The 23,225-nt window shown below is 39.2% G+C and overlaps 1 protein-coding gene across 2 annotated transcripts in view; it reads left to right on the top strand.

Moving 5' to 3' along the window:
• The first annotated feature begins 1,767 nt into the window (after positions 1–1,767).
• Positions 1,768–23,225, top strand: part of MTA3 (metastasis associated 1 family member 3) — a 148,326-nt gene continuing 126,868 nt past the window's right edge. For both annotated transcript variants that reach the window (XM_075146936.1, XM_075146937.1), the window contains exons 1-3: positions 1,768–1,831; positions 4,103–4,170; positions 6,058–6,151. In XM_075146936.1, the coding sequence (XP_075003037.1) occupies positions 1,804–1,831; positions 4,103–4,170; positions 6,058–6,151 (190 nt within the window). In that variant the 5' untranslated portion in view covers positions 1,768–1,803. The remainder of the gene's footprint in view (positions 1,832–4,102; positions 4,171–6,057; positions 6,152–23,225) is intronic.

The following is a 23,225-nucleotide window of genomic DNA, read 5'->3' as shown; positions in this document are numbered from 1 at the left end:
AGCTTCAAAGTGTGGGAAATTCCTCTAATGTCACAGTGCAGACTTAAGCTGAGGAAAAGAGCTTGGAGGCATTTTGTTTAATTGATAATGACTGCAACAAGCCAACTATTTGAGTTAACCTTGAAAGTTTCTTGCCTTGAAAGTTTAACCTGTTTCATTTACCAAGTAGTAAACCACCAGAGTGAAAAAACCACACCATTTAACTTCTAGCTATTTGTATTTAGGTCTCTGCTAAGGTAGTGTTATTGTGCCTCTAGAAATAACCAGCTGGATAGAGCTGCTACTTCCCAAGGAGTTTCTACAGACTTTCTTTTCAGCTCCCACAGATGTTCTTGTCGGGATACAATATAGAGAAAGATTTCCAATTTTTCCATTCAATGCATGAATGTGTTGCTGTTTATTAAAGACGACTAAATCACTGTATTATATGCCAACTTAACATCTTTCAGGAATTTGGTACTCAGTTGCCTGTTTGACACAAAGCAGTCACGCAGGAAATTAAGAATAGAAGAAGTCTTAACTTAATAGTCCCAGATCCACTGAAAAGGGGAAAAAGGGAAGAGAGCATACGATCATTTGAAACACCAGGGAAGCTCATCCTCCTTCTAATCAACATCTTTCCCTGCAGCTCAGGATGAAGTGAAATGTTAGCTTGGTAATGCTCAAGCTACACGCACAAAAATCCAGGACATGAAACAATAAATCATCACTTTCCTTGCAAGAAAATGATAAAAAGCATTTATCTCCCTAGGAAGCTTTCCACAGCAGTATCAATTTGTTTGTAGTGTATAGATTGTTTGTGATGGTGTGAACTTTGTATAAACACGGGGAAATGGCTTCGTGTTACATCAATATTTTTGAAACATCCCTCTCGTCAGATGATTTGTAAGCATCTCCTTCAACGCTTCCTGACTCCGAGACGAGCTGCTAGATTTATCTTTATCCTGTCGTAGATGCTTTCTGCTGCCTGTTGCGAGCAAGCTGGAAAGTCACCGTGCCCGTCCTGCCCCGTTGCCGGCGGCGGGCTGGTGTCGCCGCAGCCGCCCGCTCTCCCCGGCTGCAGCCCGCTCCCCGGGCGAACAAAGCAGCCGCCAAATCGATCGCCAACAGGTGCTGCGCGCACACGGGCGAGGAACTTTCTCTGGGTTATTACTAGGAGTTTCCTAGGGGGAAGAGATCCCTCGGCTGCAGGGGACAGAGCGGCGCCGGGGGAAAGGCAACCACCAAAAAAAAAAAGAGGGGGCCGGAGAGGAGCTGGAAGAAAGTGTCACCCGCTTCTTCCAGGCAGCGCGGGGCTCCCGCGTTTTGGGACAAAGCGGCGGGAGCCCGCAAAATGTGGCCGGCTTTGGGGCACGGCGGGCAGCCCTCGCCCTGAGGTAAGGCACCTCGCTCTGCCCCCGCCGGGCGCGGGCAGCTGGGCCGGGGCACCCGCGCACCCGCACCTCCCCCGGTAACGCCCGGCCCCGGCCCCCGCTCGGATCGCCCCACCTGCGGTCGGGCCGCCGCCCCGCAGTGCTGGCCTCTGCCTCCGACCCGCCCCGGGGCCGGTGCGCGCGGGGGGGGGGGGGAGGGAGGGAAGCGGTGGGGGCGGTTGTTTAACCCTTTCCCCGCCGGGCGGCTCCGGAAAGGGCCGAGGCGGCGGCGGCCCCGTGAGGCGCGGCGCTGTGTCCTGTGCCCGGGCGGGGAGGGGTGGCGCAGGGTGGGGGCGAGCGCGGGGCGGGGGGGCCGTGCGAGCCGCTTCCTCCTTGCCCAGCCCGGCCCGGCAGAGGCGGCGGGAGGAGGAGGAGGGCGCAGAGCGCAGACATGGCGGCCAACATGTACCGAGTGGGAGGTATGTGGGGACGCGGCAGCGCCCGCCCGGGGCCGGGGGGCCCCGCGCCCGGCAGCGGAGACGGGGCCTGGCCGGGGGGCCCCGCCGAGCCGCGGGCTGTGCGCGCCGCGCCGGGGTGAAGAGAGGCGCACCGGTCCCCTTCGCTTGCCGCGGCCAGCGCCATAGCCCCGAGAGGGGCGGCCAGGCCCGCCCGGGCGGGCGGCGGCAGCCGATCCCGGCAAAGGGTCCGCCGAGCCCTCCGCAGGGCGGAGGGGGAGGACGCAGGTTCCTCCCCCGCCAGCCCTGTGCGCCGGGTGGGAGGCCGGCCCCCACCGCCGAGGAGGAGAAGGGCAGCGCCGCCCTCCGCGGGGAAGGGGGGAGCCGCGCCGCCGGCTTCCTGCCCCCTCACCGCGGCGCGGGCCGGGCATGGCCTCCCTTCGCGCCTCGCCTCCTTCCCCGGCGGGCGGCGAAGGGGCCGACCGGCGGGCCCCCGGCCCCGCCACCCGCCGGGCCAGCGCACCGCGCCGCAGCAGGCTGGCTCGCCTGCGAGGCGAGCGAGGGGCGGCCTACCGGGGCCGTGCGCCCCCGGCCCGGGGGCCTGCTTTGGCCCAGCCCTGCCGCCGCTGCGGCCTGGCGGGCCCGGGCGGCGTGGCGCGGGCAGCCGGTGCCCGCCCCGGGGGTCGCCCGGCGGCGCTTCCCTCCGTGCCGTTCCCTTGCGCCCGCTCCCTCCCTTTAACGGCGGAGTTTCTCCGCGCCTTCCTTCATCTCCCGGGCATAAATAATAAATCCGGCGGTGTAACCGGGGGATTTCTGTCAGCTTTCCTGCTCACCGGCGTGACCCTTGAGGAGTGCGCTGGGACGTGACTGCTTGGCTCGGGGCGAAGGGGGGGCACTTAGGCGGTAAAAAACCCAGGGCAAGCGTTTCTCTTCCAACCCCTCGGCCTGTCGAAACAGACACCGATAACTTTCCGCTTCCTTCCCTTACGGAGTGAACGTGGCTGTGTTCCTGGCGCCGTGGCTCAGGTGCACGGCTCACGCTAGGTTTTCAGTACTTGGAGCTCGGAAATGGCTTGCCTCCTCCTGCTCTCTCCTCAGCAGCCTGAGGTGAGAGGGAAGGTGCGAGGAAGTGAGGGGTGATAGTGGTTAGTTTGAATCTCTTTCTACTTCTGTTTTGAGATCTGCTGATATATCCACAAGTCGTCCATCTGCATATTCCTTCATTAGGGCATTTAGATTGTAATCCCATCAGCCTTTACTCATGAAAGTAATCCTTCTCTGAGCAGCGCTGTTGAAATCTGGATAGGGTTTGCTTCCTGGGTCATCAATTCTCTTTTTTTTTGTTGTAATCTTAACAAGCAATTGTGAACAATACCCAGAGATCGTAGTCTTTCCTTAGAGCTAAATGAGCTACCTGAAAGTCTATTCCACTGTAGTGTGGTGTCAGAAGCACTGCAGAAGTTTTATACATCATTGTGGTCTCCCCATCCAATTTTTTAAAATAAAGTTTGCAAGGTGCATGATGCGGAAGTCAAATATGAAGTGTAAAGCGTGAGTAGCATTTGACTTTTTGATTCGATGTGGGTACTTTTTGATTTGATGAAAACAAGTTTTGAGAAAACTGTTGAAGGAAATGCACTGCATGTCAATTCTTTGTATGTTACATGGGAGCAGCTTTCAGGATATGAGTAAACTTCCATATACTCTATGAAAATATTTTTATATTAATGATGCTCTAAGAGATTTTGTCCTGGAATAACCTCACTAACCCCATGACTATTACTGCTTAATATAGTTTGCATGTTACTGAACAGAGATGACAACAAAAGCAAGTATCATAAAATGTACATTACTCATTTGGATAACTGTATTACCACATCACCTGATAATAAATACGACGTAGCATATCTTACAGAAATACTTATCTCCGTAATATAGAAACTCACTTGAGCGCTTGATTCTTAAATCTTCCCTAATCGATTGTGAGAAACCGCTACTTTTATATCAAGATTTATGAAGTGTGTGGATTACTGAATTACAGTGTAAGCTCCAACACAAGGCATTTAACTTTATTTCAGCGTGATTGTTAAAGCGCGTGTAGTGCAGTCATAACCAGAATTTAGGAAAAAATTATGTTAAATCTCAGTACAGAAATACTTCACTGTCTTAACGTTTACTGAGAAATCTCAGCTTTATAACAGCTTATAGCTTTAGAAGAAAATTTTTGCACTAATAATGATATGCTTTTATGTATTATTTTTTGGTATTTCAATATCTTTCCTTTTTTCATTGCAGATTATGTTTATTTTGAAAATTCTTCCAGCAATCCATATCTTATTAGGAGAATTGAAGAACTTAACAAGGTACACAAGTATCTAAGATTCTTGCTTAACCTTTGACAACAGTCAGTGCACTTTTCAAAAACTGAGAATGATTTCCATCCCATAAGATTACTATTGTGGTAGAATTTTCTGGTGTTTTTTTGTTTGGTGGGTTTTTTTTTGTTGTTTTTTAACTTTCTTGAGATTTGCTATGTATTTTGTGTATGTTTCAGTTACAGAAATCTTGCTGTGTGATATCCTGTAATTCTGCCCTGTTATCTAAGGAAACACGCAGTTGATCATTCCTGGTGAACAAGAGTACTCTGCTGTAAAAATTTCCAAACCAATCCTATGAACGCTTGAGGAAAGGAATGAATTTAGTTGTCTATACGGTGATGACAGTGTGAATCCATCTGGAATGATAGCAATCATGTTGTGTGTCTGCTTTCGCATATATGTGTAAAGAGCTAGTAGGTACCAGTGATCAAATAACAGAATCTGTGGCTTCTATGGCTGTTTATTGCTCTGCTTATTGGCAGTTGTGAATGAAGGACAGGCTTTTGAATAGAAATAGAAACTGTATTCTCTGTCTTTATCCTGAGTGTATTTTTGTAAAGAATGGAGGCTTTTCAGAGTGTCATTTTGGGGAAAGCATGATTATTTTTCTTCGTTCTTGTACTACTAAGAATGGTGTGGGATTTATTTTTTTTTTTTTAGCGTGGCATATTTTTACTATTTCATCAAGCGGTATTAAAACTTACTGATACTTTATGTCAAAAGTTTATGATCAAAATGCCTATCGTGATGTAAATAACGATAAAGATTTTTTTTTTCCTGTGGTTAGAAAGTAAATTAAAAAATTGGTGACTTGCAAATGGTTTTCTTCTTATTAATGGAACATAACACTATTCCATAGCAGACATCAATCACATTACCTGTTAGTGCTATCCAACACAACATCCACTGGGCTTGTGCATGGCAAATCATTTTGGACTTTTATTGGAGAAGAATATTTTTTATTTCCAGTAATTGAAGTGATTCCAATCATGTTCTGAATGTAACATTTGTTATCTTTAAACTGCGTTGCTATAATTTAATCTTGCTCATGAATGGTAGAGCAGAGTCATGTATTGATTTCTTTTTTTTTTTTTTAAAGAGAATTTCGATGATATAGTCCAGATATCTTAATTGTGAATTGTGTGCTGTCATGTGTTAAAGACTTTGAGCAAACACGGAGATGTAACACAAATATGTAATGAAATGCTTTGGTTATCGTAAGATGCTTTCTTTATTTGGTAAGACACTTAATTAAAACATGGCACTTTTCAATGCCACATCTTGAGTTTTAAATAAATAACTCAAGGTAATGAACTAATTTTGTACTTTTCATAACAAGAAAGAGGGTACAGTTCTTCAAGTATTAGTAGATTCTTTACATTATCAGGCTAAAGAGCATGATCCCTGTAATGAGTCATGAAAACAACTGTGGACTAAATAGCTCTTTTATCTTACAAGCTGCAGTGAATTTTCAAATAAACCATGTTATATTAAATATGATTCAGAAAAAAATGCCAGAGTACTTTGAAATATACATTTCTATGTAAAGCTGTGTTACAAAGAAATGTTCACAAGCTTCTAATTCTTAAGGATTCTTATGTTAACATAATACTGGCATTATGTCTCTAAATAGCTGAATAATACATAAATTCTTAGGACTAAATAATTATAATCAATACTGTTATCTGATCTGAAATTGATATTGGCCTGTGTCAGGAAGTTTTTATTTATTTGAGTAATTCTGTTGATTTCAGCCTGACTGATCATGTGAGAACTACTAATATAAGGGAAAATTGCAAGCAGAGGGCATTTAATTTGTATTACTCAGCTGAGGAAGGATACATTCTGACTTGATTTATCTTTCTTTTGTAGACTGCCAATGGAAACGTGGAAGCAAAAGTGGTGTGTTTTTACAGGCGAAGAGATATTTCCAACAGTCTTATAATGCTTGCAGATAAGCATGCTAGTAAGTAGATTGTATAGGGCATTTTTTCTTTCTATCACAGCCTGTTCAGTTTCTGCAGCTACTTAAAATTGCATTTCTTTGGCATGAGGAATAGATATTTATATTAGGCATTAATTAATATCCAGTTAGATGCTTAGCATTATCTGATACTGGCCCTGCTCCTAGTAGTTGTTTCCAGGACTTGAGTTAAGCTGTATTAAAGTGATTGAAAGTCTCCGTGTGAAAAAAAAAAAAAAATCTTTTTTCATCTGAAAGATACAGCTATATTTCTTTTTTTATATCAAAATTAAATTTTGGGTGTAAGTCAATTTAAGCTTAAGAGTGTTCGTGAGGATTTGATTTGACTTTTTTAGTTAGACATAAACACATATTGCTTACTTTGAAGAATGAAATGGATCATTAGAGACTGAAAATCACTGGAGATTGTAAAGTAGCTGTTATGTGCATTTATGATAAATGTAAACATTAATCAGTAAAATAATAGTAAGCATCATCTCATTGGTTTTTCAGAAAAGCAACAAGTGATAATGGGGGAAAAGTCCCATTTTCATCTTGAACTTAACTTTTTTTGGTAGCTGCCATTTGTTCTACAACTGAAACACTATGTTTTTCCATAACTTTATAATTAAAAATATAATTCGGAAGACAAAAACAGAACCTAAGAAACTGAGATGTTTGAGAAAAATAGTTATTTGCAAAATATTGCACTCATGTTTGTAAATACCTGAAGTGTTAAAAATGTCAACATCCGGTAAATTTCTTGCTATATACTGTTAAATAACATTTTGATTATAAATGATACTTGAGTTTTCAAAATGAATATGTAAATAAGTGGCATAGGTATTATAAGTAATTTATCAGGATGGATCTCTTCAAAGACATTACCTAATGCTATATTTTGTGTGCAGATATATGATGGAGTAATTAGGCGCTTAAAAAAAACACTTTACAATTTGTTTAATGTCAAATTCTGATAATTTTACTCATATAAGTACCTTTAGTGAAGAGAAACAGCTGGCTTTTGTTTTATTCTTTCATTGGTCTTAAGAGAAGTGGAGGTGATTTGAGTATATAGTGTGAAGTACTAGCTTGTTTTTTTAAAGAAGGGAGGTGCGTCTTGCTTATGTTCTAAGGGGATGATTTATTTAAATGCTTTTCTAATATAGTTAGGTAGACTTCATAATTATCAGTGACCTATTGTATGGTAGTCTGCCCCCACAATCATTACTGTCTTTTGAGTTCTTCCATATGAAATGTATAGAAACATAGAACTTTTAGTGAGCTTCACTAAGCTTTCCAGCACATTTTTTTTTGTTTTTCTTTTCTAATGGAGGGGGCAGGGAAGGATGAAAAGGATAACAATTTTAGTGGAAATACAATTTTTTTCATTTGATTTTTAAAATATGAATCTTTGTAAATTTTTTTTGGTTGGCTTATTCTTTAGAAAAGGATGTGTTAGTTCTGTGGGCATCATTTGATCTAGAAAGCGTGTAAGATTTTTCTATTTCCTCTGTGAGTTTTAGATTGCCATTTTGTCAGCACTTTGATATAAAGGACTTGTTGACAGTCTGCTGCTCTTCCACTATAGCGTACTAGGGGTTTGTTGGTGTCAGTAGAAGTACCATGGAATCTTCCATCACATTTTCTCTATGGAGATTTTCTTGCTGTTTTCTAGCCAGAAAATAGAAATGTAATTTCTAGCTGATTCAACAAGCATCTTTAGAATGCCTCTGTCTCACAGGTCGTAACTCTTCTAACCCATCGTTCTTATGAATTAGGTTTCTCTGTGGACGTTTTCTCTGTACGTAATGTTTTCTTTCTGACCAATTTGTGGAATCTGTACAGCTAAGTTATCTTACAAGATATATATTTCAGTTAGCAGGGGACAGCACATAGTGAAGAATTCGTGTAGCTCATACAGCAGATGTAGATAAATGTCAAATCAATTTAAATATTTTGATTCTGGAATACCACAGTGTTCTGTTTAAAAATATGATGTATGTAAACAAAATATTTGTTTATTTATGAATTGAATGTTTTGGGAATGTTTTATATAGCTAAACATGTTGATGCTTCAACACTTCTACCTGGTTTGTTATAAAATAAATGCTAAAAGATACGAGTTTTTTATGGAATGGAAATGCTAGTTCAGTCACTGGTTACTCCAGTGTACGTGTCTAGAGAAGTCTTTGAAGTATAAGGTCTGCTTGATCTTTTCTAATGACATTTTATATTGCTAGCAATTCTTTTTTTTTTCTTATAGAGAAAACTGTCCTGAGTAATGCACTTTTGAAGATTTTGGCAGGTGGGGATTGGGTTTTTTTGGGTGACACTTCAATTTCTGAAGGTTGCGTTTTGTGATGTAGGTATAGTCCCATTTAATAAGAGAAGAAAATAGCTTCGTAAAAAAATATTTTGGAACTTTAAGAACAAATTTTCCATAACTTGAAAAAGTTTCAAATCAATTTTCAAAAATATTTGGGAAAAATGGAATGATGTAGGTCTGTGACACTATCACTGGTAAAGAGTCAATGTACTGTTTTTTGAGGGTTTTTTGTGTTTGTTTCTTTGTTTTTTAAGATGTCTTCAAAAAAGTTTCAGGATACAAAAAAAAGGGGGGGGGGGGGAAGATCGAGTTTTCCTTAGGCCATGCTAAAATACTCGGGTACAGAGGAATTCCCTTGATTTCAAAACATCTGACAGTAATCTGTGAGGAAATTGCATTTCGTCCATTTTTTCTCTGGTGTTTCTGGTGGAAGTTAATTTAACGAGCATTTTTATTTGTCTAGCTGAATCATGTATGATGTCAGTCTAGATCTGGGAATAGTTCTATTAACTAACAGTAGCCACTGAAATGCAGGGGTTTTGAATGTTTATGGGCCCTTGAAGACGTAACATTTTTCCCCCTTTAATTTCTGTTACGATAAAACAGAGTGTCTGATAAGGCCAGCTTGAAGGCCAAAACAAAACACTGGCCAAGATCAGCTTCTTGATCCTATGCAGCCTCCTAAACTGAGTAAGGGAGTTCTGTTGGGAGTGTAGCACCCACCAGCTCTTAAGCTGTAACCATTACCATAGGGTCGCTGCGAGGGGGTCATTCTTTTCTTTGTGCAGCAGAGTAAGGCTTACTTTATGGGGAAAAGAAGGAAAAGAGATCAATAGAAGACAACGGACAGTACAAGAGCTATTGCAACAGATGACTGAAGTACATAAGCAAATGAACTTGGAGAGCTGGGACAAAAACACACAGCTCGTTAAAATGGGTGAAGCAAACATAAAGGGGTGGTATAGAGATGTTTTCTAACCAAATGGTGTGATTGAAAGAAAAATTACCAGCTGTAGCTGGATCTATAAAATTCAGATGATCCTTTATTTAAAGTGGAGTTGATGTAAATATTTTAGGGCAAGGTTTTAATACCTGGGGAGGGGAGACTATACTAGCTCTGTACCAGCACTGGGTTTGGGTTACAGTGAAGGGCTCATGTTCTCTATTTCCTCCTTTTGTAATAGATTTATGCACTATTACTTTCTTGAACTGGAGTAGGGTGGCCTGAGTGCGTGATGACTTTTTTTTTTACAGTTCCTTACATTTTAAATTCTTTTTCTGGTCATGTGCTATCACGCAATACTATCTCTGAAGTTACTCTCTTACTGCAACTCCTCAAACAGCTTTTACCTAGTCACCACCTGGGGAGGATATAAAAAAAAATTCCTGTTGTCAGAGGCCTTTGTCTTCTGATTTATTACGAGAGCTTGCTTTGACTTAGGTGTGCTGAGCTCCTGACTAAATGCCCAGAATTTTTCTGGGCCTATGATAAAGCCCATGCATTATGTATTTTTTCTCATTAACAAAATTGATGCTCTTGTGAATGAGACAGTAGTCCATTTAAAAAAAATCTGAGGCATATTGGTTTCAGTGACCGAGAGATCAAAGATAAAACTGATTTTTCTAGATTACAGAAGCTGTAGTCCAAATATCCTTTTTTCAATCTCAATTGCTCCTTGTAGAGATGACTTACTGGCTTTACTTCTCATAGTTGTGCATTTTTTTAGGACTTTTCTTAGCCTTCGGCTCTTGAACAGTCATGTTTCATGTCACATTGCTTTGCAAAATGGTGTTTTTGCTACAGAATTTTTCTACACGATAGATTTCTAGGAAGAAAGGAAGAGTCCTGCTAGTGATCTAGTGATTCCTGTTGAACAGTTGGTGTCTGTACTCAGTTCTGACCTTGATATGACACTGATGTACTGTGATCAGAAACAAATCAAGTATTCTCTCGGTACTTTAGTTTCTTTATCTGTAAAGTAATGGTCTTATTAGAAGTTCTTACTAAGGTTGGTGAAAAAATATTTAATATACCGATATGTTTTTATAGCTCCCATTAAAAGATCTCAAAGCACCTTACAAATAATTACCCTAAAAACTAAGAGTTTATTTTGTATATTAATACCAAGAATGTTCCAACAGTGCTGGAAATGGTTTGATCTTACACAGCAGCTTTGCTGTTGTTGAGCTCTCTTACTTTTATGTGAAGATGCTTTGTATTTGTGAAAAAATAACAATTATTTTGCATATTTTCAATCTATGTTAGTATCATCATAATTGCCAGACATTCCAGATGCATCCAAGAGAATGAAGCTGTTAACATTCCATCTGATTTTTGGGAAGCATTTTATTTCAGGAGAGCAGCAGGCTAGCAGGTAGCATAGAAGATGGCAAGAAAATGAGCTTAACTTGAGAAATATTGTTTGATATATTTAAGAGTAATGCAGATTACTCATTAATATTCCCAAAGATAAACAAAACTGAAATGTGAATTCCTTTCATATGTCATCAGTTTTTTTAATATACGGTTGCTGTTGCGAGTGGTATTCTCAATACTCAATTCCAGGAAAAACACGTGAGAGTTTTTCCTGCCCACTTCAACAATTGAAGAAATACAACTTAGAAAGTTTCATTTTTCAGTATTTTATTCAAGTGTACATAGAACTGAAACAGGAATGCATTCAATCTATAAGAAGATTATGTGTGTGTGGAGACACTGAGGGTTCAGTAAAGAACTCCAGAGTAAAATGCCTAAAACCCTTTGTGTTGTTCAGTGTTCTTTTCTCTTAGTCACATATTTGACTCAGTATAATTCAAAACATTTATAATCCAGTATTACTGGGTTATTTTTGTCCAATCGGATGATAACACAACCAAAAACTTGGTGGTTTTTTTTTTGTTGTGGTTCTTTTTCATCATAGTAGTTCTTGTACATCAAACTAAAAAGCTGTTATTCATAAAGGGTATAATGTTTCTTTAATCACAATCTCCTTTCTAAAAAATCACTTTAAGATGAGAGACTTTTCCTGTTACTTAATTCAAATCATATAATGTCTTAGCATAAAAAGGATCTTTTGGCTGGAGATTTTATTTGAAACCTTAAATTGGCTTTTTTTGGTCCCATTAGTTCCCTTGAATACCTGTTGTCTCTATAGCATATGTTTAGTTAAAAGCACCTTTGGTCAAATCAATGTGAGAGACAAATGCTAATTCTTCCATTGCATATGACCCATTTTCTCCACCTTAATAATTTTAAATGTTGAAATAATTCATACTTTTTTTTTTTTTTAATCGTGGTGAATGCTTATATTGTTATATCCTCCGTACAGCTTCCAGGGAATAAATTAAGACAGTTTATTTGCTCTACTGGTAGTGCTAGTAGAGATTGGCATCTATCCTACAGGAAAGGATGCTCAGAGGCAGAGAGGGATTTTAGTTACTCATTCAAGGGAATTGATGTTTAGAGAGCTGCCTATTTAGCAGGTGGTCCTTTGAATGAAAAGAAAATCACTGTATTGCATTGGTCTTGTTACAAATAAAACAGAAACAACACCTTTTGGGTCTTATTTATGGTAACATGAGTGCAAAAAAAAAAGAGATCTTTAGAGCTCAAGAGTTCAATTGATTTGTCTCTCTAACAGTATTGTGTAAGTGGCTCTTCCGTGGAATTTAGTGGCTTTCAGAAGGTTTTCTGTTAGGTTATGGTTCGTGTTTTAATTGCAGTAGGTGAGAAGGCCTCTTGCTTGCTTGCTGTTAAGAAAACAGATCTGTTGATATTACCTTGTGATGAAGGATACCATTTTTCTGGATGTTAGGTAGGAGGGAAAGGAGCTAAGGAGTGGAAAGGCAGAGCTGGGAATCAAAGATAGGAGACTCTCTTGGAGCATTTATAAGGAAGAAGAAGGCTTGGCTGCTAGATATGCCCGAGGAGTGGGTGAGCAGACTTGTGTAACTGGTTCAGTGAGGTACTACCTTCTTAATCTCAAGGCTTCTGTAAATACAAACTAGTGTTTGTTTGCAGCGTAGTGTTGTGTGTCTGTGTGTCTCCATCTGTCCCCCGTGAATACTGAAGAATTAGGACACAATGATTTTTGACTTCCCATATCTACCCTCTTTTCATTGAGGAAAAGACAAGTCTTTCAGAAGTCTGTGAGCAAGCTATCAGAAGACTCTTGGGTTTGCTTTGAAGATGAGGTGGTGAACAGAGACAAAACCAAACACAGTAAGCCGAGAAAGTTTAGGAGAATGGGTTCCAATGGCTCTTTTCCTCGAGACGGGAATTTTACATGTTGTACTTATTTACAGTCAACTAATAGAGACATCTAAACTAAGCACTAGCCAATTCAAGTATGTTATGTTGCTTCTGGGTATCCTGAAGTCTGTGATGTGGGTGAGGCACACCCTAGGAGGACCATTTAAGGATGATGCAGATAACAAATTCTTTAATCAGTGGCAGAGTAGCTTTTATGCTGAGGTATTTTTATATTAGTGTAACTATCACTTTCACTGAGAATGAGCTTGAAGAATAGGGGTTTTTTTGTGAGGCAGGCATGACCTTTTTGATCTCTTGAGACAAGGGAACATGAAGTTTTCCTTAATTTACCCAAGCGAATGCCTTCAGTTGTAATTTATTTGGAGAGGGGGAAAAAATTCAAAACTTCCTGAAATAGAGTAAGCCTTGTCCAAAATTACACCCTTGTCACCAAGGAGAAACTTGTCTCAAGGCTCCCAATTATCCTTTTTAAGGGCGCTTTGGGTAGTCTCATAAATTATGTGTTTTGTTCATTTTATTTTTGTGCAGGAACTGCATACTTGTGATTTTTTTTTCCCCTCAACGGTAAAAGCAATAAAGAAGCAGTAATGAGGAGCTTTTTTCTTCTGACAATGTCTGAATCTTCTTTTTGTGAATGACATCTTAGAATTAGTAGTTAACTGTAGTGTATATTGTCTCATTAACAAGTTTACTGTCAGCTCTAAGTATCTCGTGGAATTATTAACTGCTCTGCCCGTTCAGACTCTTCCTTTGGTGCAGAATGTCTTGTTAGATTGTGAATGTTAATGATCTTCTGTTAATGGAGTGAATGGATTTCCAACTAAGTTCATAATTTTAGGAGTTCTTAGTGCTGATGGAAAACTTGCATAAATTCATTTTTTTTTTCACCTGAATATCTGTGATCTGCGTTTGGGTATGTAGGATTTTGCATATATAAAAATATTGTCCACTCTATGCCATTAGTTGTGTAACTGCATCTGAATTTTTGCATGAACTAGCAAACTAGCTCGTAGCTGCTAGCTTCATCTTTTGGCCTCTTAAGAATAGATTTATAATAGATTTATAATAGCCATACCTAGGGTTTTTTTTTTAAATTCAAAAATCTTATTTTCTGAACACATAATTTAAAAGGCTTGAACACATTGCTGCCGATCTCTGTGAATGTAAAAACAAACTAAAACCAAAATCTGGATTAACTCTGTGAGTTTGCTGTGGAGAGTGGAAAGCTGCAAAATACCGGTTCATATTTATGGTTAAAACTATTTAATAGATATCTGAAATTCAGCTTTTATTTTTATTACTTAATTACTGAAATAATTGTTTAGTATGTTTCCTCAGTAGGGAGGGACTCAGTGGGGTACAAAAGAAAGTGACGCTGTTTTGAGCTCTACTCACAAAATAAATTCTTCATATTTGAGTTATTGGAAGGTGACAGCATTCACAGAAAACTGCCAAGGCATTGTGCGTTCTCTGTTTCCCTGTGTTCCTTAGGATTTATTTCCCCATAGTCAAGTTTAAATACGTGCATCAGTATTACCATACTTGTTCTGGCTTTCTTTTGCTTTGTGGAAAACACATAACTGTCATCTCTCAGTTGCTAACTTTTTTTTGCCTCCTTAATGTTTGTTAGTTGTGCAGGCCAATGATCATATGCTGTTTTCTTGATGACCTCCAAAATACTAGTAACATTTAAATTGATATTACTGATCATAATTTTTTGTTTCATGAAGATAAATAGAATGTTTCACATCGCCTAGATTTCCATAATCTCAGATGGTTCTACTTTTTTTTTTTTCCCTTGGCTCATAATTTTTAAGTGACTCTTCCCACTTTCTTCCCGGTGCACCCACACTGTACCAAAGCACCTGAGGCGTAGATTTTAGTCTACAAAAACATTGCTAGGTTATCTCTATCTTTAAGGCTCCAATTAGAGATGCATTTTACATCTTCAAAGAGTTCTCTGATAGTCTAATTGAATCAGTAATTTATATCATTTACAAATCTGAATGATGTAAACTCACTATTAATATAGAAAGACTTTTTTCCCATCATGCAGTGGCAGTTAAATGTATGAATCAGGGATCAGGCCTGATGGTTTAAAGGCTTACCAGCAGTAATTCTTGAATGTCTGTATCATGCATCATGCGGTCAAGTGAAGTCTGCAATAGTTGTCCTCGGTAATACTCATGCATGCCTGTAATGTCACACGTGATGATAGAGATGGAGCTTATTAGCTTGGGCAGAGCACTGTGAGAATGAATGTAGTGCTTCTTATCCAAGGTGATTCATGCAGTGCTGAGTATGTATCGCGTGAGGCATTATGGAAAAGGTAGAAGTAGCAGATAAGATTAATATGTAAAGTACTTCTGTGGTTTGTCTGTAAACTCTTTGAAATGTAGCCTGCACAAATAACAGGATATAGGCTCAAAGTTACCATATATGTTGAGTTTGACATGCCCTGAACTACATGGAGTATCAAAGTGGGTGGCTGGAATGGCTGTGCTATTTGGAGATGCGATTTGTCTGTTTGATCAATACTTTGTTTTTCCCCTCAGCTACTGTTTGTAACCCTATCTGAGCAAGGGAAGATTTGTAGTGTGAATCTTATTTTGATTCTGATTTTCTGCTACACAACTGCTTCTGCAAGGATCCTTGCAGAGAGATGTTTTGTACTAACGAAGAATACATCACTCCCATGAGCAAAAGAAGTTTGAGTGGTAAAAAGTGCAATTTTTTTTTCAGTAAAAGCCTGTTCTACAGTATCAAATTCCTAAAAGACTTTGGGGAGCAGTTCATTTTGACTGTCCCCCCTCTCTGAATCCAAAACTTGTTTGCAGATTTATCACAGCACATAAAATGTCTTCTCTGGGCAGATTGCGTCGTTGCTGGGCTATGCATAGAGCACTATGTATGCATACATTCAGAGGTTATGTAAGTACATGTGCATTTTCTACTTGTACAACAGGTTAAGCATCTATCAAAAACCAGCACAACTATATTAGCAATCTTCCCGTTTTTGATATGCTGGGTGATAGACTGAAATTTTCATTTGTCTGTTCTTGTTTCTGTGAAGGATTGTGACAGTGATATGCAATGCTGAAGAGAGCCACGTTTCAGTTTCCTGTATTAAAAGTGCAGCCTTGTTTTGGCTTAAACCAGTGCAGAAATTGTTGGTGTTGGCAGGGGTAGTGACTTGTAACCTAGTCCTACAGGGTACTGTGACCCTTTGCTATGTGACAGTTCCTTTAGGCCAGATCCTTTGACTGATGCTGCTGTCAGAAGTGAAATCCTGATACTGTTATTCTCAGTAGGACCTTAAGGGGCCAAGGACTCAGTTGCCAAGTATCATACACAAAAAAGGGCTTTGATATATGGACAGCTTTTATATTTATTTTTGCCTTTAAAGGGTGATGAGCTTCATATACTTTCATAATTCTCTTCCCTTTTTTCTGTTTTTAATTTTTTTCTTAATAAGAGGAAAAAAACCCAGGATCAGAATACTGAACATTCAACACGTATGAAGTGAATAAACAATGGTTTTTTTATATTTTACTTGATACTATAACAAACATGGTATTTGAATGTGTTGTCTACAAAAAAAAGTACTGAGAGTAGAAGAAAAACTTCATTGGTTTACGTGACATTTATTTCCATTTATTTAAAAAAAAAAAGACAAAAATGGCATGTATTAAAGATTTGACTAGTTAATTTGACTAGTGATATTTATTCTTATGCTGCTTTGTTTGTTTTTTCCCCATCGGCATCAGAATTAATAACTTAAAAGGTTTTAATAATTTGAAGTGATACATATAGTCATATCTCTTTATATTTTTCTCAGTTCATATGTATTGTTCCCATTAATAAGAATCTTAAGATCTCTGTGTATGCATCAAGGAAATAATATACCCTGGAAGATAAATCTCTAGCATAGCTGAAGATGGAAAAAAATGAACTTTTAAGTCTTTTACAGACCATCAGAGTGAACGAACTCCTCTTCCTGCTTGTCTCGTCAGGCCTATAAACAGAAAAGCTTTCTTACTTTGTGGGCATTGAGCAGACGTTATCTTGAAAAACGTTCTTATTTTAAAATCCTGCACATAGAGTTTTAATGTGTCTTGGTTAAGTTTACTCAAGAACAGGATACACAAATCCTTTTCTTTCTTTTTTTCCTACTAATTCTTTCCTCCCTGCAAAAAATCAAACAAAATTCAGCCCTTCTGGAATGAGATACTGTAGAAGATAAATAATTTGTGTTTTATAAGCAGAATCATGTGCCGTTCTGAGTAGGGGTAGGAAAGTGCTTGTACAATCTGTGCCTTTTCGTCTCTGCCAACAAATTTTGAAAAGCTGTTTACCTACTATTGAAGATGTGAATTGTATGATAGAAAAGCAGTTTAGATCTCTGAAGGTCTGTGGTTATCATTGTCACATAGTGAAAGAAAATGCCAGTGTAGATCTTAAATGTGGACTCTGGGTTCTTACAGAAAACTTAAGAGATATTTGGTGTGCTTCATTCTCTACGTGTTTGGTTTTTTTTTTCCCCAAGTATTTGCACTGCATTTTGTTAAGCAGAGGCAACTATACGATTTGTTAACTAACTGGATCAGGCACACCTATTGCCTATTCTGAAGGAAAGACCATCTTGTTTTAAGATATTATGAGCACGAGGTCTATATGGAAATGGTGAAAATGCAAGTGATGGGAAAATCCAAGTCTCATGAAAATGGAAGATACAGATCTCCTTTTTCTCAAAATCAGGTCTAATAATTATTCATGCAGGTTACATGGCATTGTTGCAGATAGCTTTTGTATTTCTTGAGCCAGACAATAGATTTAAAAAATGATTTCTTGGGCAGTGTCAGATTCCCCGTGTGCACTTTTGCTCTGTAGGTGGTCTGCCAGTCTGGATTTGAGGGTAGAACTAAAACTTCCCACTTTCTTTCCCACCACAGCTCTAAACGTATTTACACTTTGGAAAAATTACTAACTGGCTTCTTATTTAGCTGATGTGCTTGATACCAGTAATTGGACATTGCAAATATTCATCATATTGCAAATAGCTGTGTCCATGGCAGAATTTTGAGTCTGCCGCTTGCTGCTACTAACAAGCTGCTTAGAGAAACACTGGACAGGGCTGTTGCTCCACACAAGCTGCAACAGGTTGCTACAGTTCATACAGGTGTACGTGTGACCAAACACACTTTGAGCCCTGGAACAGGTTATTTTCTTGTTTGGAAGAGTTTGCATTTGAATTAGTGAGACAGAAACCAGGTAAGGAGGGAGAAGGGGGAAAATCTAGTTTAGATTTATGATACAGGATAGTCAACTCTTTCATCAATGCCTGCATGTCATTGTTTTCATGCTTCTGTGGGACCCTTCTGTTCTATAATGTTGTCATAAACAAGTTTACAGTGCTGAATAACAGGCTTAAAAAAGTAGTGTGTTTACTCTGGCATTTATTCATGTCGCATTTAATTTATTAGGATATATTTATTAATGTAGCACATCATGGTTCATACTACTTATGAAGGTAATCCTTCTCTGCCTTCCACCCACAAGCTCCTTGCTCTCAAAAATCTCCAAAAACAGTTATCCAAAAAACCATCAAGTTTTGGAAGGTAGAGTTTTCTGGTAATGAAAACTGTGATAGTTTTAATTAAATATTTTAGCTACAGGCCTATGATAAACATGAGATAGTTACCCAGTTGCTTATAACTGACTGTCGTCCTGTGAATTATTATTATTGTAACATGCTTGGAAGTACTCAAAAAAAACTTTTGCGTGATTTTAGAAATAATTTTTATTATTGGAGAGTAGGTGTGGCATATTAGTTCTTAATGGTTGTGCAGTGTAATTATTTCTTTTGTTTTGTGACCTCCTTTAGAAAAATAATGATGAGGTAGTGTGGAAGGATCACCTGGATAATTGTGTAAGAAAACTGGCTACGTGTTTATCTGTGGTGTCCGTTAGGAATTAAAAGTACACCTGTTCCCTGTAAACACAACCGATCAGTCTTTTTTTTTTTTCTACCTGCAGAATTGCTCGGATCCACAATTTAGGTAGTAATACGCTATCTAAATGACTCCTAATCCATGCAAATTGTGCTTTAGGTTTCTAATCCTATCTGACGGTAACAGCAAATATCAAATTGCTGTTATATATTCTAACAGCCATCTGAACATTGTGCTAACAGACGTGGTGTAAGTAGAGCTAATTAATTCAGCTTTGGTAAACACTTTCTCAGTCAAATTGACAGTATAACTATGCACAGTCTAGCTCACAAAGTTGATTAAACTGCCTTACTATAGCACTAGAGGGTTAAATATCACAACTAAGTTAGTACAACACAACGTGTGGCAAGAAGCGTGACGCAGATGAGCAAATTGGCCAACTGCTCACCTAAGAGAGCTCTTCATTCACAGTCTGAATAGAGTTGTTCAGATGGTTAGACTTAATGTTTATCTTTCGTACTCATTTTGGCAGTAAATAGATTTACTCCCTCTCTCCCAAAATCTGTATTTATAATTCTTACTGCTGTAGCATCTAACTGCCAAATGTGCACTTGATGTTTTTGCCACAACAGCTAAGCTTAAGAGAGACTTACGCACAGCCATCTTTCCTTTGATGTGTGTGGTAAAGTTGCTGCTGTTCAGCATTCTCAGCTTTTTTTCTGTAGATTCTAAAATATGTTGGTGATACCTATGATGTGTATAGGTTTTGGGCTGAGTATAGAAGAAAAAGGTATACAGGAAAGGAAAAAAGTTTAGAAGCTGTTGTGAAAGTAAGGCTTAGTGGCATTCTTTGAACTGAAATTTACACTGACCTAATATGATTTTAAAGGTATTTTAACAAACTTAGTGAAACTTCTGTAACTCTACAAATCGTGGTAGTGATTTAAATCTCTCCATCTAAGCTTGCATAAGCCGGATGCAGCTAAGCTGAGATATGGTTTCAAAATTGGAAGCAATTAAGTTTAAGAGGTAGGAAGTTAATGCACCTCAGGTTTTGGTTACACTGCTGATTTAATTCAGCGTCGATCCATGCTGCTTTGAGAGGAGTGGTCTTGGTTTTTTCCATCATGTCTCCCCAGTTTGTGTCTTTTATTCCTGCTTTTTTCTTTTGTGCCAGCACTAGCATTTTTGGTAGGCACACCAGGCCGAGGAATTGGAATTGGTCTGGATTAAGGGAGAACTAGGTGAATAAAAAACTAATCGCGTGGTCTGAGTCAGAGGGTGGTGGTTAAGGATTCATACTGTCCACAGGGATCTATACGGGGACCTGACTTTATCAGTGACTGAAGCAGGCAATGTGGTGTACTGTCATCATGTTCGCAGGTGACACCACACTGGGGCGGATGACCAGGTGATACGCTTGAGGGAAGGTCTGGTAGTCAGGGATTCCTAGAAAGCAGGAGGAATGGTCTGTCGAGAACCTGAAGATACTCAGCAGGGACAAATGCCAAGTCCTGCACCTGGGAAGGAAGAGCCCCTGGCAGGATACAGGCTGAGGACAGAGGGGCTGGGGGAACAGCTCTGCGGGAATGGCCCTGGGGGTGCTGGCAGACAGCAGCTCCCTAGCAACGAAGTTGGCCAGCAGCATCCTGCACTGTATCACCAGGCGCATAGCCAGTAGATTGAGGCAAGTGATTATCCCCCCCGATTATTCAGCACTTGTTGCATCACTCACTGCATCCAGTTTTGGGCCTCTGATACAGGAAAGTTCCTGATAAATTGGAGCAAGTTCAGCAGAGGCCACAATGTGGGCGCTTTCCCTGCTAGGAGAGGCTGCGGGAATTGAGCCTGTTCAGCTTTGAGAAGAGGTGGACTCCCAGTGCCTATGGGGAGGTTATAGAGAAGATGGAGTTGGGCTCTTTGCAGTGACTAAATTGAAGCAAGAGCTATTCAGATCCTTTTTCACCATGATTAGTTTGCTGGAGAGTTTATGAAAACCTCTGTCCTTGGAGGTTTTCAAGACCCAGCTGAATAAAATGGGCTGACCTCACAGCCGAGCCTACTTTGAGGAGGAATTTGTATTAGAGACCTCCTGAGGCCCCCTTCCAGCCTGAACTACTCTGTGTTTCCATGGTTTTGTGATCCAGCCAACCTCTGGCTGAACGTAACACTGTCAGCGGTTTGGTGGCAATAGAGAGAGAACTTCCTTCTTCCTTTTAAAACTGAAGATTTACTCCCTCTCCCTGAAGATAGCCTTCAGTATTTAAACTAATCTCTCTTACTTTCTGTTGCAGTAGACGAGGGGAACGCATGGTGGGTTATTTTGACTTAGTTAAGGAAGAGTAATGTGTTAGAGGAATTTAACTTGTTTGCTAGCTGATGATTAACCACAGAGTGGTTTGAGTCACATTTAAACCTTTAAGTGTCTTTCAGGATTTATTTTAGCTATTTTTAAACCACTTTATATTAAATGGGTGTATTGTGTTTCTAGAGACTTGCCCTCAGTTTATTTTGATTTTGGTTGTAAAAACAAGCAGTTCTTCCTAGTGGCAAGCTTGAGTCATCACATTACTTAACTATAAATAAAGACACTGTATACGAAGTTTAGGTGGCATGGACAGTTGTCTCTTCTTCTCACGCTCACTATTAACAACACCATTTTCCATCAGTGAATCCCACAAATTAAATGGAAGGGGGGAAAAAAGAGTTTATCACTTTTTTAAAAGCGGTAACGCATATGTAAAATCAGTGGGGATTATGGTTTTTTCCCAGTATCCGTTGCTTGCTTGTCAGTTAAGTCTTATTTACATCCGAGGGAAAAAGGGTAAGTCTGTAGAACTGGCACGGAAAGTATCACCAGATCACTCTGGTTTTCAGGATCAAAGTAAGTATTTACAATTGCTGATTAGAAAGCCCATGCATAATAAATAGACCTAAAGCTTTAAAAGCTCACTGGAGATGCCTGCTTTTGCTCTCCAGGATTTTTCCTTTAAATAATAAATATTTCTTGTAAACCAGAAAAAGTACTACAAAACAGCATTATCTTAAACTTTGGCCAAGACCTAAAGGGGATTGTGTCATTTTCAAAAACTGATTGTATTCATCTTTGTAGTCATACCTAAGACTTTCAACATATTCCTAAGCTGAAAAATTTTAAGGTGAATTTTGTTTTCTGACTAATCTTGGAATGATGAGGCCTGTGTATGTCATCACCGTATTGCTCTATTAAAATACTTACTCACTCTGAGCCATTGTTTTATTTCTCTTCCTGAGTGCTGAAAATGTGCGTAGCTTAGTGCTGCGTTATGATTTCCTATAGGTACCTTCCATTTCACTCTTTTTGACAAGAATAACCTCTCCTTGGATGGCAAATAAAATTTCACATGTGCCACAAATCTGAGTCAAAAAGGTGAAGAGATCTCTAAAAGTACTGGAAGTTCTTCACCGCTTTTCTTCTGATAGGTGTTAAGGTCTGATCTGTGCAAAAACCTGGTTTGAAGGCAGCTATCTAAAGGTTTGTTGAGATGCAGAATTCTTTGTATTGCCGTCAAGCAGATTGGTTTTCTGTTTGTATTTGCCATCAAGCAAATTTAGTTTTCTCACTTCTTTATGCTATCCAGTGTTTCCTTCCTAGGTACCTGTTTGTGTTACTGCTGGGGCAAACTATTACTTGTATTTCTAAATGCTAATACTACTGTTAGCATTGTTTTTATAATGCTGAAGAAGAAAATTATAAAATTGTCCTGGTGATAAATTATATTGTATTAAGAGTGAAACTGTTCTGTATCTGGCCATGGTTTGTTCTACTTACTGTGCTTGTCAGATCATCAGGAGTAAAATATATATATTTCTAAAAATACAACAGAAAAAGTAACATTGTTTCATGTTTAGGTTTGGAGTGTTTTGAGATGTGTGTAAGAGACATTTAATTTCAGCTTCAGGCTCTTGGATCAACACTTTTTTGGCTTATGTAAGATTAGTACAATAAATACACAATTCAAGTTTTGGTTTTTTTTTTTAATTGTTTTTTAATTTAAATTCTTACTCTGAGGGAGCTATTAAGATACTTGAGCATAGGTGTCTAAAGCCAATTTAAACTTTCTGGCATATCATCTCTGGCACATATTCTCCTGTGTTTTGTGCCGTATCTGCAGTTGGATGTTTTGGATATGTCAATCTAAAATGGCCCCAGACACCTGTGTTTGGATGCCTAGATTGCTTTCTAAGGGACTGCTTTTTGTCAGATGTTTTCAGGTGGTTATAACACGATTACCTTGCTTTGATATTTTTCAGGAAGGAGAGAGGAAATAAATAGCTAACTGAGAACTTTGGACGTGTAGGATACTACAAGCAGTACATTTATTAAAAAAACCCAAACAAAACCAATAAAGCAACCACTGGCATGTCTTAGTATTTTAAGAACAACTTTGAAATACAAATGTAGCTTGTAATGGTCACTTACTGTAATAAACAGTTGTAGATATTAATTGCTTGAAACATAAACCTTTTAACATTAACTTCTAT

Source organism: Calonectris borealis, chromosome 3 (assembly GCF_964195595.1).
Source record: "Calonectris borealis chromosome 3, bCalBor7.hap1.2, whole genome shotgun sequence".
Lineage (NCBI taxonomy): Eukaryota > Metazoa > Chordata > Aves > Procellariiformes > Procellariidae > Calonectris > Calonectris borealis.
This window is presented reverse-complemented; position numbering and strand designations above follow the sequence as displayed.